Source organism: Poeciliopsis prolifica, unplaced genomic scaffold (genome assembly GCF_027474105.1).
Source record: "Poeciliopsis prolifica strain line A6 unplaced genomic scaffold, Auburn_PproV2 SCAFFOLD054, whole genome shotgun sequence".
NCBI lineage: Eukaryota > Metazoa > Chordata > Actinopteri > Cyprinodontiformes > Poeciliidae > Poeciliopsis > Poeciliopsis prolifica.
This window is the reverse complement of record NW_026562429.1, coordinates 2,539,708-2,556,033: the sequence shown is the minus strand read 5'-3', so window position 1 is coordinate 2,556,033 and position 16,326 is coordinate 2,539,708. Positions and strand designations below refer to the sequence as shown.

At 37.2% G+C, this 16,326-nt stretch overlaps 1 protein-coding gene across 3 annotated transcripts in view; it reads right to left on the bottom strand.

Moving 5' to 3' along the window:
- The window catches only part of LOC129378961 (cadherin-18), a 116,454-nt gene that overhangs the window by 2,669 nt on the left and 97,459 nt on the right, over window positions 1-16,326 (bottom strand). For all 3 annotated transcript variants that reach the window (XM_055059468.1, XM_055059467.1, XM_055059469.1), the window contains one exon: window positions 6,184-6,435. In XM_055059468.1, the coding sequence (XP_054915443.1) occupies window positions 6,184-6,435 (252 nt within the window). The remainder of the gene's footprint in view (window positions 1-6,183; window positions 6,436-16,326) is intronic.

Sequence of the window (16,326 nt, the reverse complement as noted above, 5' to 3'; positions counted from 1 at the left end):
CAAAGTTCAGCAAAGAAATGTTTCCTTTGTAGCTTTAATTAAAAGTAAAGAAGTTGACTGCGCCCCAAGAAAAAGAAATGAATCATTGACATATGAAGTAATTTATTAATTGAAGTTTGAGGGTGTGTTTTCCATAAATATATCACAACCTGCATATGTAGGGGGGAAGGAAGAAATCATATCCAACTTTCTTCCTGCTGAATTGGCCCGTCCAATGTGGGGTTAGAGAGGGTAAAAAAATGCAATTTGTCTCAGACAGCCCTTATCGCTCTGCTAGTTTAAAACACCCAATTACAAAATGCAGAAATGTAGGGCTGTGTGAGGTGAACTGGGTCATCACTGAGTGAAATTAAACTTTTGTTCCCTTATTTTCGTTCATCATGCAGATTTCGGACGCAGCGCATTGTTTTTCTCCGCCTCGTGCAGATCGTTCTCCGATCTGCACTTTAGCACATGGAAGTAAATAACTTGACTATGACAGATTGTTCCTGGTGAAACCTCGTCTGAGTTTTCACAAAGTGGACTGCAGTTTACCATCATTTTGTTTACCGGCATTGTGCTGCAGAACATAAGATTCAGACGTTCATTGCGCGGTTGTCGAGGTTCTTACGGAGGTTAGTAAACTTCCTGTAGCTTAGTAGACTACAGGAAGCCAATGCACACTGTGAAAAAGTTTTTTGATAAACATTAAAAAGAAAATAAAAAATTATACATTGATTCAGTGCTTTTGGGGAAAGTTCCTAATGCCCACTTTTAAGTACGGTGAAAGATTGATGATGCTGTGGGCCTTTCTCTCTTCCCCCAACCTGGGAAACTTTCCAGAACATGGCATCATGAACTCTCACTTCGTTTTCAGTCATTTGACAAAAATGATGCAGAAAGGCTTTAGGAGTCACAAAATTGGCTCTCTTCCACGGTCATCTCAGTTCACAGCCTTAAATCCTGCAGACAACCTGCAGAGTAAGCTCAGAAATTGTACAGAAGGGAATGATGAAGGGATTCTCTCTCTGTATGCTTCAGCCTTGTGAAATGTTAACAGAAGAATAAGGGCCATCATTCCCTACAGCCGGATGTAAATAGTTTCAACACCAGAAGGGCAAACAATTACTGAAGTTGTTTTTTAGGCACCATCGTCTGGATATGGAAAATTACCCTGGAACAAAACAGGACTTGAATTAAACCGAAAAGCTTAAATAAAAACAGTTTTTATGTGAATCCTAATGGATAAGACTTTAGTTTAAAGGGTATATTCTTGTTTTCCTGTAACATTTGTAAAAAAGGATTTCATTCAGAAGGGCGATCAACAGAGTCCTCAAATACTGGAATTTATCAAACGGCAGCATCGATTAAAGATTTGGGTTTTATTCTGCACCTAACTTTGATGGCTAAAGTTAATGCAGACGTAATAATCTTGGCTTTCATTCATTTCCTATGTCCACTTATTCTTATGGGCTCGCAAAAGGTGTTGGTTCCCGTCTCCTGCGGTCATTGGTTAAGAGGCAGGGGACGTTTTTAGCTTAACACGGGATTGATGAAGTTCTTTTTTATTTGTTTTCCACCCCTTTAATGGGCTTGTATCAGTATAGAGGATCCAACCTTTTGCTCCATTTTGAAGGCCTCTGCAAAAAGACAAGATCTTTTAGATGATGTGTTTATGTCTCACTTGAAAACAAACATTTACTCCATTGTTTTTAACTCAGGGTGAAATTAGCAGATAATTCTTATAAAGGTTTTAAATGATTGTGTTTCTGTCTTGTGTTGCATCTGTGCAACTCTTTGGTCAAAGCAGTAAACATGGTCTGAACAACTGCCAAAAAGTCATAACAGGCTTAAAGAAATGCACAGAATCACTTTATACCCTCTTTAATCTATTTACACTAAACTGATAAATGAATATTTACACAAATGTAAAGAAATGAAGGAATGTTGTTGCAGTTGTCATAACTACTCATTCTCTGTAATAAATTGTTGGAATTGGAAAAAAGAAATGTTTTTATTATGGTTAGATGTTTAATAGATTTTCCAGCTGAAACCAATTAGTACTGTGATGCTGTACAATTTTCTCTGAAACAAAATTAGTATTTGTAATTGAATCTGCTTATTAAAATTATCTAAGTTGTGTGAAAATAAAAGCATTACCCGGCGAGTCGCAGCCATTCAGAGCGAGTATTCCTCTCCGGCCCGCCTCAGACTTAATTAAGGCGGCTTATTAGTGAGCGCACAGGTAAAGCACGGACATTAATCAGACAAATGGAAAACAATCAGGCATAAACAAATAACAGAGACACTCAGACATGAGCGGGAATTGAATGCATGAGCTATGGAAATGTTGTGCTCATGCTGTGACACTTTTGTTCTCAATGCGATCAAAAATATCGACTTTTTCTTGCATTGAACAACCATGAAGTGGGTTGATTTGCTGTTTAAGTTAATTAAAATTGTTTTGTGATTTAATCTGGTGGGACAACAAGGTGAGATATTTAACAAGAATAAAAAACAATAATAATTAAAGGTGACTAGTGGTCCTTACCAAACAGTTTTTCCTTTGATTGTTGAATTTGGTAACCAAATTGTTCTATTCATTGTTTTAGTTCACTTTATGTCCCCAGTTAGGATTCAAGCTTCCCAGTATTCACCAGTTAACCCACCTGCATCCAAATCATCTCATCTTGTGCACAAACAGACTTTTACACTGCATAAAAATATGCATAACCTTTTTCACTTTTCCACATTAAAACAAGACAAACTTTTTCTGTTTCACTTCATCCAACTATGAAGCAAGGAGGTGGTAGAATCATGGTGTGGGTTTTCTGCTGCAGCAAAGGCTCTCATGGCATCACAAGGACAGAACTTTATGTGCAAATATTGAAGCGACATTTTAAGAAATTGGTCCTTACAAAACCATAAAGACCCTGTGTATGAATAAAAACAGAAAATCAAGATTTGGAATTCCTTTTCAACCCACATACGAGATATTTAGTGCACAAATTGATGAACTTTATTGTCTTTTTGCAAAGTTTCACGTATTTGTATTTTGATTACTGAGCTACGCTGCAGATCATTAATCCAGGGCAGCAAGAATCTTGTCGATGCATCTGATTTTCCTCTAAATTTGTGTTCCGAAATGTTATTAAGTACTGCATTCAGAGTAATCAGTGTGTTTAATCTGAGTCTGGGACAAATGCAGCTGGGTCACTGAGTTCACATTCTTAAAATGAGACAGAAACACAAACACACACGCACGCACACACACACCAAATGATGACCAATAAGCAGAAGCTAACCCTGAAAAAGCTCCACTTTGTAAGTCAAGCTGCCAAGTCTTTCTCTGCAAAGAATCATTAAAAATAAACAATGGCTGTGCATGAAGTTACCATGGAGGAGAAAAATGAACCTTATTTTTTTGCATCTTAAGACACAGTTTGTTTTTTTAACCCACTTTTGAATATATTTTTCTTGCAAATACCTTAAAGATGGGAAATAACTGACAGTTACCTAATATGAAGGACATTTATTTGGCTGACACTTACAGACACAGCCTCAGGTCTGTGGGGTTACGGCATGCTTAATGGCTGAGGACGCAGTGAATGCAAACTGCAACACAATTCAATTTTCCTCTACAAAAAATAAATAGGAAGCCGATATTATCACTTCCTCGGGCTCGACATGTCTGTTTGCCTTCCTCATATCTGCATTGTGCTGATGTTTAGGTATTCAGCAAGCATCCGTGACCACGACCGTTTCCTCCAAACAGCGGCGATGGCCTTTTGTTCTCCTCAGCCAGAAGCTTCGGGTTGGAGGAGGAAGACAATCTGTATGATTACGCATAACCTTCACGCGCTAATGTCCACAGACAATCAGTAATGAGAGGAGAGACTCAGTTATTAGAGTTTTATCTAATCATGTCCAAATGTGGAGACGCTGTAGCACCTAACAGAGCTGATGGCTGATTGTTTACATGTGGAAATTTAATGAGCTGCCTTTGATCTTTTTACTTTTATTTCAGTCTTTTTGCAGACATCTCATGGCGCTTTCAGGGCTTTTTCTACTCTAACCCGTTACACCGACTGTCCACCCATCAGACGCGATCATGTTTGCAAGTTCAAGTAAAAATCATTTGCTGTCACAGGAAATCTGGGTTGCCATAGGAACACAGTACAAATCCCCACTAAAGAGAAAGCTGTCTGGCTGATAATACAAGCAATATTGAAAAAAGCGTTTTCTGATTTCGCAGGATTTCCGACGGTCTTTTGTATTCCCGCGGTGGAAGGTGAAACAGAACCAGCAGGATGGCAGGACGTGTTGCTCTTCACATCGTTTGTTGATGTTTATCAGCGTGTGCTGCGCGAGAGACTGCATGCAGCGTCACACACGCTCACAAGAGTAAAACTCAAGTTTTCACTACTCACACTATCACCTGTTATACATTTTAACTGAACTCTTCATCATAATAAAAAAAGCATTTTCTATAAGTCTTTTAGAATTTTAAATTTGTTCACAAAACTGCATCTTCCATCTTTGACTGAAGATAATGCAGCCAAATGCAAAAAGTATATTTTCAAGCTATTTCTGTAAAACACAAGACACAAAAAATGAGGAAAGTTTAGACTTTAACTTCTTTCTGTAAAAAACACAGTTTTAAAAGATGTGTTTATGAAGCATCTTTTCACATTGATGTAAAAGATAAAAACTGCTTTGACTTCAATAAAATAATATTTAAGTGAGTTTGAGCATTTCTAAAAAGTGGGGTGTGTTATTGGGGAATTAGGCTGTTTAATGGGACTACTCTCAAAGGAGCAGAATTGATTTATTGATCAAAGTGTGTCGCCCTCTGCTACAACAGATGTCAATAAGCCCCCTTTCAGCATGTTAGTTTAGTGTTTTTCTTGCTGACCTATTGCCTTGGAGATCAAAACAATTGACAAGCAATTTGGCTGGCATCAAACAACAACAAAAAATATATTAAATACCAAATGTTTTTTGAATTAAGGTCTTGGTTCTTCACTCAGCTCTGGGCAAAAGACTTTCTTCTTGATTGGGTTAACTTAAGTCCAGATTAATAGTTAAATTCAATGACTGTTGTTTTAGTTTGTCCATTGTAAGGAAATTTTCTGGGTGATATTATAACGTAATTGTACTGTTAAAAAGGCAAAATAAGGCCCAGAGTGTTCATGTGTGATAATAGATGAATTTTTAAATAGCTTTTAACTGCACATTTTAGTAGTTCAAATGCAAAATATACCGTGATATGCAATAATACATACAGTGGAAACGATCTTGGCAGGACTGCAGAAGGTAATATCTCCCTCATTTCTGATGTTAGGGGGAGGAATTGATCAATTTAAAGGGTTAACTGCTCAGCCAATGATGATCCGAGTATCATTGTGTTCAGTCATTACAATCTCCTAAACTACATTTATTGAAAACGTTTTAAATGTTGTCTATGGAAAACTGAATATGTGAATTTTCTGCAAACAATTCGGAGTCACGCTCTGCAGAAAATATGTTAACACGCATCTAGTTGGGGGTGCAATGTCATTTATGATCGTGTTTATTGATCTGAAAATTATTCAAACCAAGAAGACTAAAGATGAGATGGTTGAATAAGGCATAACAGAAAAAAGAAGATAAAAATCTTCACCTCTAGTTTTACCCAGAACAGGCAGGCAACCAACTGAATACATATTCCACACTATCTTTTATGTTTCAGGTGCAGAGAATAGAAAACAGTGTCCCATCCTTTCAGCCGGTGTTGACCGCTTCTTGTTTTTGAGCCATTGTCCTGCATGTTTTAGCCGTTTCTGTGGGCGAAACTTCAGAGAATGTTTTGGAAGAACTGGTTGAAAGCATGGAGGACACTGTTGCTGAGGACCAACACTGTACACTTCCCGTTTCAGCTGCATATATTTCCCTCCTGAATGCACCAACTCTCTAGCTGAACCTTCTCTTTCGACATACTTTCTGTTTGACCCTCCCTGAGTTGTACTTACTCATTTCAAATTCCACCAATATCTCTCCATATCTAGCAGTCCCCTCCCCATCTCTGCCCTTGTCAAACTCCTTCAGCCTCCCACTCTCTTAACTCCTCCACGGTCTATCTCCTCCATCCATCGCCCCGGGATATTTCCCCCCAAGAAGTGCCGGTCTTCTGCGGCTCCCCAGAGCGTCTGCCCACCAACTCACCCAGCAGGATGACGATGCACAGCAGGATGGCGATCAGAGCCCCCGTGCTGAGACCCGCAGAGGAGAGGAATGCTTCTCCCTGGCAGATCCGGATCTTGCCGTGGCGCTGGCATGGGCACACCCGCAGGGTCAAGGTGCTGGTGCCACTGAGTGATGGCTCCCCGCCATCCCACACCACGATGGGAAGCTCATAGAGCTCCTGGGTCAGATGGTTAAACCGGCGCCGCCTGGCAATGATGTTAGCTGTGCTGTCTGCAAAGACAAAATGATAAAACAAAAAGACAGTCATACCCTTGGGCTGAAAGACTAATTGGGCACCGCTTTCAGAGAAATATGCAATTACTTTCGTATTGGTGACAATAGTGTCTTAGTCTTGGCATTGTTGCTTTCCTTCTGAAAGTATCCAAATACAGAATGATTTTCTATGTCTGCAGCTCCTCGGCTTGCCAAAGCTACTTAATTTTAAAGGTGTTTGTTTAATTCTTCCAACGTGCAACGAAAGAACAGTTTACCTTGATCTCTGCAGAAACACGTCTGTTATTGCCACGTAAATAAGCAGAAATAATAGGGAGCGAAAAAAGAGCAAAACAGCCGCTGGAGATTTTCTGACAAGATCGACCGTTTGTCCCAAACAAGCAAATGTATGAGGGCTGAAATGAATGCGAGAGGTTTCTTTTGGTGATTGTAGCAGGGAATTATTTTGTACTTGAACCTATTACAAATCACTTTACTCCACAAAACGACAGAAGTGACAAAGTTCAAGAATTTCAAACTGAATGAACTCCTTAGTTCAATTTGATCAGAAATAAACTAAATCATATTTAGGGGTTTCATCAGGAGTCTAAAAGTGTTTTCTATTCTGTTTAAATAGCAAATTACACCTACTATGAGTTACTTCAGGTTTCATGTCAAAGTTTATTTATTAAATTGACACCTTGAAGTTTCAAATAACACAAAACATATTTTTTTATAATGACTTTCCACATTTATAGGCAACAATTTTATTAATTTTGTTATTTTAAGAAGGAACGACCTATTCAAGCCGCCCTTATTAAATATTGAATCAACTGTAAATGAACACTTATTTTGTTTGTTTTTTTTAGTTAAAGTTAAAGTAACTCGTTTTTTGCCACATAATTTCATAAACAGATTGGATCCAGGTGAATACAGAAGAAATCACATCAAGTGAAAAATGTAAACAACTAACTGGCAAAAACAGCCCCAAGGTTTAGACATGTCTTTCAGACAAAATGTTTAAAGGAACAAAGAAGACTAATTTAAAACGTCATAATCAACTATTAATAGATAAGTAAAAGGTTTTATGCCTCTACAAAGCAAAAATATTCAGTTTAGCTAAAAACAAAACTTATTATGACAGAGGAAACAACAGTGAAGATATATATTGACATATATGTGGCGACAGCTTTTCCGTCAATAACAGCTTTTAAAATCTCTGCTTTTCTCACAAGAAGCCATTTTCTTAAAAAGCTAACTTAAAAAAGTCCTCTTTCTGTAGGTAAACTTCACTAGGATTCACTTTAGCATAAAAGACAATTCCAGAAAAATTTACTTTGCATATATAAATTGCATGGTTTGCAAAAGAAACAATAATTTTTTTCTTAACGATTAGGCTAACTCAGTAAGCCTCAATTTAATAGAACATGCAAAGCAGTGAGACAGGACAGCTGAAGGGAGGGAAGAATCAATACAATAAGTTTTGTCAGCAGGTTTTATTATATCGATTGCAGAGTAGAGATATGTGGGCATATTTCATTCAACAATTTGCTCATATTAGCTGCTTATATGAAAACTGGGGTCTCTGTGTTCTTGGTGTTGAAGGCAAAACTTCAATTAAGCTAAAAGAAAGCATTCCTTATTTTTGTTTTACTTTTCAAAGTCAAGTAAAAAGGTTAAACATCTATTTTAAAAGCACATCCTTTGAGAATATCACAAATTCACATGTTTTCTAAATTACTAAGGTATTTTTAATGCTGCGAATAAATTTCTGTGCCTTCTTTCCTTCTTCTGATGAATTATAAATTAGTTAAAGAGCAACAAATTTATCACATCCAGCTGTGCAGAACATCCTCTTCTTACCAGATGGATAATTCTGCACCACCGAGCGCCTTGTTAATTAAACTAACACACTCTGTTCGCAAAGGAATGGACATAGTTTGTAAAAAGTAGCAGTCAATTCTTAGAAAAAAACCCAAGAGGCTGAGAACCATCATTACACCATTCTGAATGATGGCTAAATGGTTAATTTGACCTCATCTATTTGTATGTCTGTAATTTTTGTACAGGTTTAAATGAACATTTATCACATGATAAGTGCAAAATATAAATTTTATCATCCTTTTTTTCAAATGAGATATTGTTTTTATCAAGAAAATTGCAGCCAAGGTGTATTGTTACAAATGCAATGAAAAAGCTTGACAGAGCACTCTGTCAAAAGAAGGTTTGATCGGCACATTAAAAAGGTCATTTACAGATGTTTATTAAACGTCAATAAGGTCACATTTCACATCTTTTCTTCACATCAGTGGAAATAAAATAAACATTGTAGATATATATGACATCAAGAGTCCTGAAAGATACTGTGGGTGAAAACTGAAGATATCATTTCTGGATGAATAACTGAGTTTGCATACTGATGACACGCTGCACGCTGATCTCGATGTTCACGCTATTTAAGTTCTGAAAATGCTGAATCGTGTAGCAGGGCAGCGTTTTTCCCTCCGCCCGGTGGAAACACCTCCGCCGTGCTGAACTATCGAGCTGCTGCCGCTCTGAGACCTCGCCTCCCACTCCAATCTCGACTCCATCTATGAATAATTATTATGATCGACAGTTGGAAAGACATCACGTACTTCAGGCTTTATTAAGCCAGGACTCGTGTACCGCCGCATCAGCCCGCAGATGGGCGGAGGCTTCAGAAGACGCCAAACGGCACAGAGGAGAGGCGAGGATTCAGAGCCTGGATGTCTGAACCAGAGGAGGCTCAACAAAAATAAATAATCGGTTTTGGTGTGTACGCGCAGGTCCTTGTACTAACCACAGAGAGGAAGTTCAGATCCATTATGCTATGGTAATTCACATGTCTCGTCGCAGGTGAGAAGAGGAGAGCGGTGTGATTGCAGAGTGAGTGTGATTAATGCCTCAGCGAGACAGACCATCTGCAGCCAAACTGCATCCACAAAACACCATGATGAATACAAAAGTTTGGCTGCAGCAACCACAAAAAATGACCGGCACTTAATAATTTGGAATCATTAGATTTATGTATTTTGTATTAACCAGGTAATACAACAGTCCAGCATAGAGAACCACCCAGCCGTTTCCCTTCCACACGACACACACAGTAATTAGTATGCACTGCATGTGAGGCTCTCCTCACGCTCTGGGTTCCGTTCTGCACTGAGCAGATTCTTTTTCCCAAAACCATCAACACAATGCAATGCAAGAGTCACTTGGACAGATTTCATATTCCCATGGTGCATTGCAAAATGTTCCAAAGTTTTTCCCAGTTTTGTCTCCTTAAAACTACTAAGTTCAGTTTTCTATAAATTAATTTGAGGTAGATGGGGTTGAAATATGGCTTCCAAGATATTTTGCAAATAAATCTTTGAAAAGTGCGGTGTGTGTTCATTCAGACATACATTCAGACACATTGATAACCTTAAAAAAATGTAGTACAACCAAGTGTTTTTTTTCAGTGTTAATGCATCTTGTGAAGAAGCTTAAGACTAAGGAGCCCATCAGACAAGTAAAGGGAAACATAGAAAAGTTTGAAAACAATAATTCAAACTTTGAACACCCCAGAATCCAAACTGATTCATCTAAATATAGTTTTCCACCTAAACTGTGAGGCTGACCAGAAAAAAACAAGCCCAGGGTCTGTCTGGAGAACAGGGTCTGTCTGGAGAACAGGGTCTGTCTGGAGAACAGGATCTGTCTGGAGAACATGCCCAGATCCAGAGCTCAGGTGAGAGGATCTGTTGACATTTGCAGGAGAATGAACTGATCTGGTCTTCATGAAAGCACTGAGAGAAAACAATAGTTTGGAAGAAGACAAGAAATGCCCCTCGCAGTTTGCCGAAGGTCATTCAGATGAGACAGGAAATGTAGAAGAAGTTGCTCCAGTCAGATCAGTCTCAAAATATTTGTCTAACATGCAAAATGCTGAGCTATCAAATCAGACACTGCAAAGGAGACAGGTATGACAGGAGGAGAGATGGATAAGGAAACGACAAAGTAATGCTGAAACAGAAGGAAAAGATTTACCCAAAGGTAGAGAAAGTGAGAGAGAAAAGCCTTGGGGAGCAGAAGCTCCAGTAGCAAAGTAAACTTGTCATCAGCTAATCATTCTCGCTCTCCTGCTGTTAACATTTTACTTCTGTGAACATCAAAAATAATCCTCCGTCAGTTCATCTGTTTCCTGTTGCAAATTGGCCTCAAACTCCCAGTCGATCTTGTCAGATGGAGTCTTGTACTAATCTAGGTTCTGGTTCTGCTGGAAGTTTCTTCTTGCTGCATTTCCTTAGAAAGAAATTCTCCAAGTCAGCAACAGAAACAAAGGCCGTCAGCCTTTGATCATAATCCAGAGATATGAAGCAGAGGTTAAAGGCAACATCAGACATACAATAAGAGCAATCGGGGAGCAGGTAAAGGTGATGTTCAGGATCAGGAACTCAAGATAGAAAAAAGGTGTGGCAGGGGTTGATGACAGCCGACAGGACAAGAGCGGCAGAGCAGAGAAAATCATGACAAGTAGATGAAACTTGTAGACAAAAATCAACGGATCTTTAACATTTTGTTTATGTAATAACATTGCAAGGAATACATATTAGGTTTTCCCGTTAGGGTTAAGAGTCTGAGATATAATTTTTTATAAGAAATAACAACTTTACTGTAATGTTGAAACTGTTTTCTGCAAAGTTTTCTCTCAGGACATAAGTATCAAAAATAGTCCAATAAGTAAATCAATAGCACACAGACACGACACAAACACATCTCAACAGAATTTAGAGTTGCCTACACATGCACTTGGTTGCATTTCTTGTAAACGTTGGTGGGAGTGAGTAGGTGCCAATGACTGGAATCTGCAGCCCTCCAGTTTGCACTTGATATAAGCAGCTGTGGAAATCCCTTTCTGGAAGAAATGCCTATGCTGTGTCCTAGTTTATGAGTTAAACTCTGGCTGTTTCTTCTCTGAGTTAAAGTTTGACTGTCAAGAGAAAAACCCAGTTACATTTTTAGTCTTCACTTTTACAAATATTCTTCACGTTTGTAGTAACACTTCATCTTCTCAGACAAATAGACTTTGTAACTCTGTTTAATTAAATAGTACTTCTATCAAGCACCCCACAAAATATCTATTTGCATTAGATTTACAATTAGGAGAGAGCACTAAGGAAACTCAAAATATATAAAAACAGAAAACAAGTTCACACATTTGCTTGAAGTCATTACCATCTTTTCTTAAAAAGAAGTGAAACTCATTATGAAAATAACTGAAGAAATGCTTCCAACCTGGTTCAAACTCCAGCTGTTTCCAGTCCTAACAGGCTTTTTCCCAGAGAGGATCAATTATCTGGATACCTTCAGAGGCTAAAACAAATCTGAGAACAGAAACTTCCTTTGTTTTCTACAGATGGATATCTGCAGTGTTTTTTTTTTCTTTCCAGTAAAACAATTACTTGTGTTTCTTGAACTATAACTGTGAGCCAACCCGAGTTTCAAACACACTAATGAGAAAAGTGTCTGAAAACTTGTTTGTTTTTGTCTTTTTTGTTGCCAGTAATAAAGTCCAGTTTTTCCCTCATACTTTAATTCAACTATTTTTACATTTACTTCACATTAACTTTTATGTTTGCACTTGTTTGCCTTTGGGACACTTTAATTCAGAAAATGAACACAATTGCAGTGCTTGGATGCTCTAATTTTCCATTTGAATGTGTTATTATATATACAGTATAAATCTGAGTGTTGCTTAAGCTTTCCCCAGTGGCACAAAAGAAGCTGGTTTTAGTATTGATCAGTTAAACCTTTCATTCATACTTACTTACATAACTTAGAATTCTGACTTTTTTGCTTAAATTGTTTATGCATAATCAGGCAAGTCTTAAAACTCAAATCTAAGAATACATTTTGGGACAGTGATTTGATTATTTTCATAAAGTATCAACATAATTCATGCAGCTAAGAAAGTTTTGTTATTTATTTGCATTTTGATTTAAAGGACACAGGCTTGGAAGGTTAAATCCTGAGGGGAAAAAAGTCAGAATATTAAGTTTTTAGTCAGATGAGAAGAATCTAATATTGATTCATGGCTTGTGTGTGTATTACAAAATGTATAATTAAACAGAAAAAAATGAATTCATTCATTCTGCAAACAATAATTACACTTTACAACTCCAGATTAGTTATTACTCACAGTTATTTTCTGATATGGAGTCATAAATCTAAGTTAATAATTCTGACCTTTAACGATTGTGTTCAATTTGCAAATATTTCCTGTGTGAAATAAAACCAGAATCCTTCAGTTCGCTCCACCGCTCCACACAACCCAACTCATGCTCTTTCAATAGATCATTAAATGTTGGCAAATCAACTGTGAGTAAAGTGTGCATGACATAAGAGTTAATTGACATCCCACATATGGCTCTGACAGCCATCTTCTCAATACAGCCTATTAATCGTAATATCATAGGATCCTCTTTATGCGCATGGGAAGATGATGCTGTCAGAAATCAAGTGATCAGTTTAAACATGAGGCTTATTTATAAATCACAGCATCAGTGTAATTGGCTGACAAGATGAAATGTGATAGAATGAGACAGGTATCACACAGATCAAGGAGCCAGTCAAAATTTCAACCACTGTAGATAATAAGGGAGGTTAAAGTATTTAAATTAGCTTTTCCAGAGCAGATTTGGCCACAAAACGATTTCCAACTTTCTACCTAAACTTCATTTTAACAAAGATTACAGTTTCTTTGAAGCTAACATTTAGTACTAAACCACTACACTTATCTGATTCAGTGAACAAGAGCTGGCGCTGTTAGAGGTCTCAGTAGCAGAAAAATAACCTGTTGTAATAAGATAATAGCTTGAAAGGAATCTAATAGGAATAAGTGATGAAAATTTTATGAAAAAAGAGCCACAACAGTTTAGTTAATAGGCTCTTTTTATACCCATTATTGTCAAATTACCAAAAAAATGAGGGGAAAGGATGAATCCATTGCAGGTATAATTGACTATTTAACTGCAGAGGTTTAAATGAGCAGTGCCTCAAACTAAAAATCTAATTGGAAATTTAGCAAAAAAAAAAAAAAAAACCTTCAAAAAGTCACATTTAGAAAGTGGAAATGAGATACAAAAAAGATGAGGAAGTGATTGGTAATTCTTTCAGCTGCCCAAAAACAGAAGGAGGTCAGACGTACAGACAGCTGTAGGTTGGATGGATGGTATATTTCCCAATATAAAAATATATCAATGATCAATACCTACAGCTAATTACCTCTTTATTGCAAAAGAAAAGTTCAAACAGCTGCAGTGAATAAAGTTTCAGGAAAACGCTTTGGTGATCAAACTGCAACTGAGCAGTGAAGGAGGTCATGAGAGAGATACTAATGTGAGACTGAAGGGGATTTTCTTCAGTTGCACAACAACAGAGGGAGGCATTAGGTCCTGGCACAGCGAAGCCACCAACTGTTAGTCTGCAACAACAGCAATGAAAGAAGCTGCTCTGAGTGTGAAGAGCTTACTCGAAGTATCAAACACAGGAGTCAACAGAATGACGCTCCGTCTGGATTTTTTCTTCTCCAAGTTCAAGTGCGAATGCAGCCTCTAATTGAGCACATTTGACTGATATCAGAAAAAGCCTGAGAGCAGCAGCTTAACTTTTCAGAGGGAGCTTTATGTAGATAATGGAGCAGGAGAGAGTAAAAGGCAAGTAAATAAGTAACATTAATTCAACCAGAACAGGGATTATTGAAAAAGTAAATAGGTAAGTAGTAAATAAAACAATATAAATATAATAAAAGAGCTACATTTTTTAGCTTCATATCATGTTATAATGTTATTCCCTTCATCAAAAACACAAAAACATACCTGGAGTGTTACCTTGACCCTTACATGCATGTGTAAGAAATCCTTTAATCTCTGTAGCATTAAGCTGGGTTGTCTAAGCTCCACCTTCGAGTTGCAGTTTCCACCCTTCAGAGTTTCTGTCTCACAGAGAAACCCTCCATCACATCTCCCTCACTCCCGCCACTCCTTCAGACTAGAGGCAGCAATTAGCAAACATCTGGTGGAACTGCACATCTGCTGAGCTCATCATACAAGCTGCTTCTCAGTGCAAAGCTGGTAAAAACATTGCTGAAGTAAATAGGTAAATAGTAAATAGTTTTCTGTGCTAAAGAGTTGAAAAAGGAATGACGTGATGACTTCCTGAAGGCGAGGTTTCAGAAAGAACAGGAGTTTTTAAAGAGACAGAGGCCCAATTTCAAGGAATTAAATTGTTGAGTCAAAATTTTTTTTAAGTCATATTTGTTATATATAGCATATATTTTTAATAAGTGAAACAGTTACTTGGTTGTGCTTTAAAATGGCACTAAGTACATAAAAAATAAACAACACCGCCCCTTTAAAAAGACTGCTTCTCATGTTTTAGATTGTAACAAATACAAAAATATGTTCTATATTTTTGTATTTAGGTTAGGTTGGAAATTAGGTTGGAATATGTAATATAATTTTTATGTCAGATTTTTATTAGTTATAAGCAGAAAATCCTCATAACAGCAAACAAACTAGAGTTTGGTCAAAGCAGACAGAACAAAGCTGGTGTGAGGGGCCAATGTTTATGAGAAAACATTTATCAAGAGGAACAAAGACGGCAACTCATATCAAACGTCTTCTTTCTTTGTGCTTGTTTCTTGGGGATTTTCTTTCCCCTTTCCTCTCCGTAAATATATAGTTTTCAATTAGTACGCTTTCATCATCAGCTTAAAGTGGAAATCTCTTTGAAATTGGAACATAAAATTCCTGAATATAACCCATTTAGGCTGCTAAGGCTTTAGGGCTATGCTGAATTTACATTCCTGTCTACTTTTCCCATTTATTGTTATCTCTGCTGAGTCAACACTTACACAGGTATGATTTACTCATCTGTTCCTTTTTTGTGCCTTTTTTCCAGGGCAGTAAGTTTCTGCACTTACTGTCATTCCATTTCTAAAACAGTTTTGCATCTCTACACTGAATGCCAGAACTCTGACTATTTCAGTGGTCAATTCAAATAATATTCGACTCAAACTTGATGCATATTTAAATTCTCTAAGTGTGAAGTTCATTTCATACTTATAAATTATGAATGGAACTGTTACAATCTTAAATGCATTTCAAAGTAAAATTTTAGTACCTCTATCTTAATTTTATGAATACTTGTTTTTTATTCAGTCATAAAATTCAGGATATTTGTATTTCCATGTAGTCGATCTCAGGGATCAGACGATAATGCAGTATCCATCAAGTATATGTTAGACCCTAAACATTTTATCAAATCAACACTATGCATGTAGAGGATAGAAGAACAGTTAAGTTGCTGAGATGCAGTCAAATAAATTTTCCTTCATTTTGCTCAGACATTGAGAAAATCCTGTTGTAAGCAAAGCCGATTCTCAAAACCAAACATGCAGAGTCATTATTAATCTGTACAAAGAGAAGATGAATATTACATCTGTCCACTTGATGAGCTTTGCTGGTGGTCTGGTTTTTAAACTGTCTCTCCTAGCATTAGCATTAACTGTTTGTGTTCTCCTCGCTTATATATGAATTGTTGCTTTAAATCCAATATTCATGTTATGTTGTCGTCCTGTGGCAGGAAAAGCAGGAGAGTTGTGCTAAACAGAAGTAATATCTGGAGGAAATATCCTAATTGTGTTATTGACCGTATTTATTCAAAGTTGGGGCTTGAAAGTTAATGAGATATAAACAAACTAAATCTGTGAGTTTTGCAAACCAGTATACTATGTTGCTGTTTTGGATGAAATAAGCCGCTAACACAAGCTTCTGCCATGTACATCAGTTTGGGCGAAATACCCTTTTGTTCTCTCATATCTACACTGAAAAATAATTAAACAGG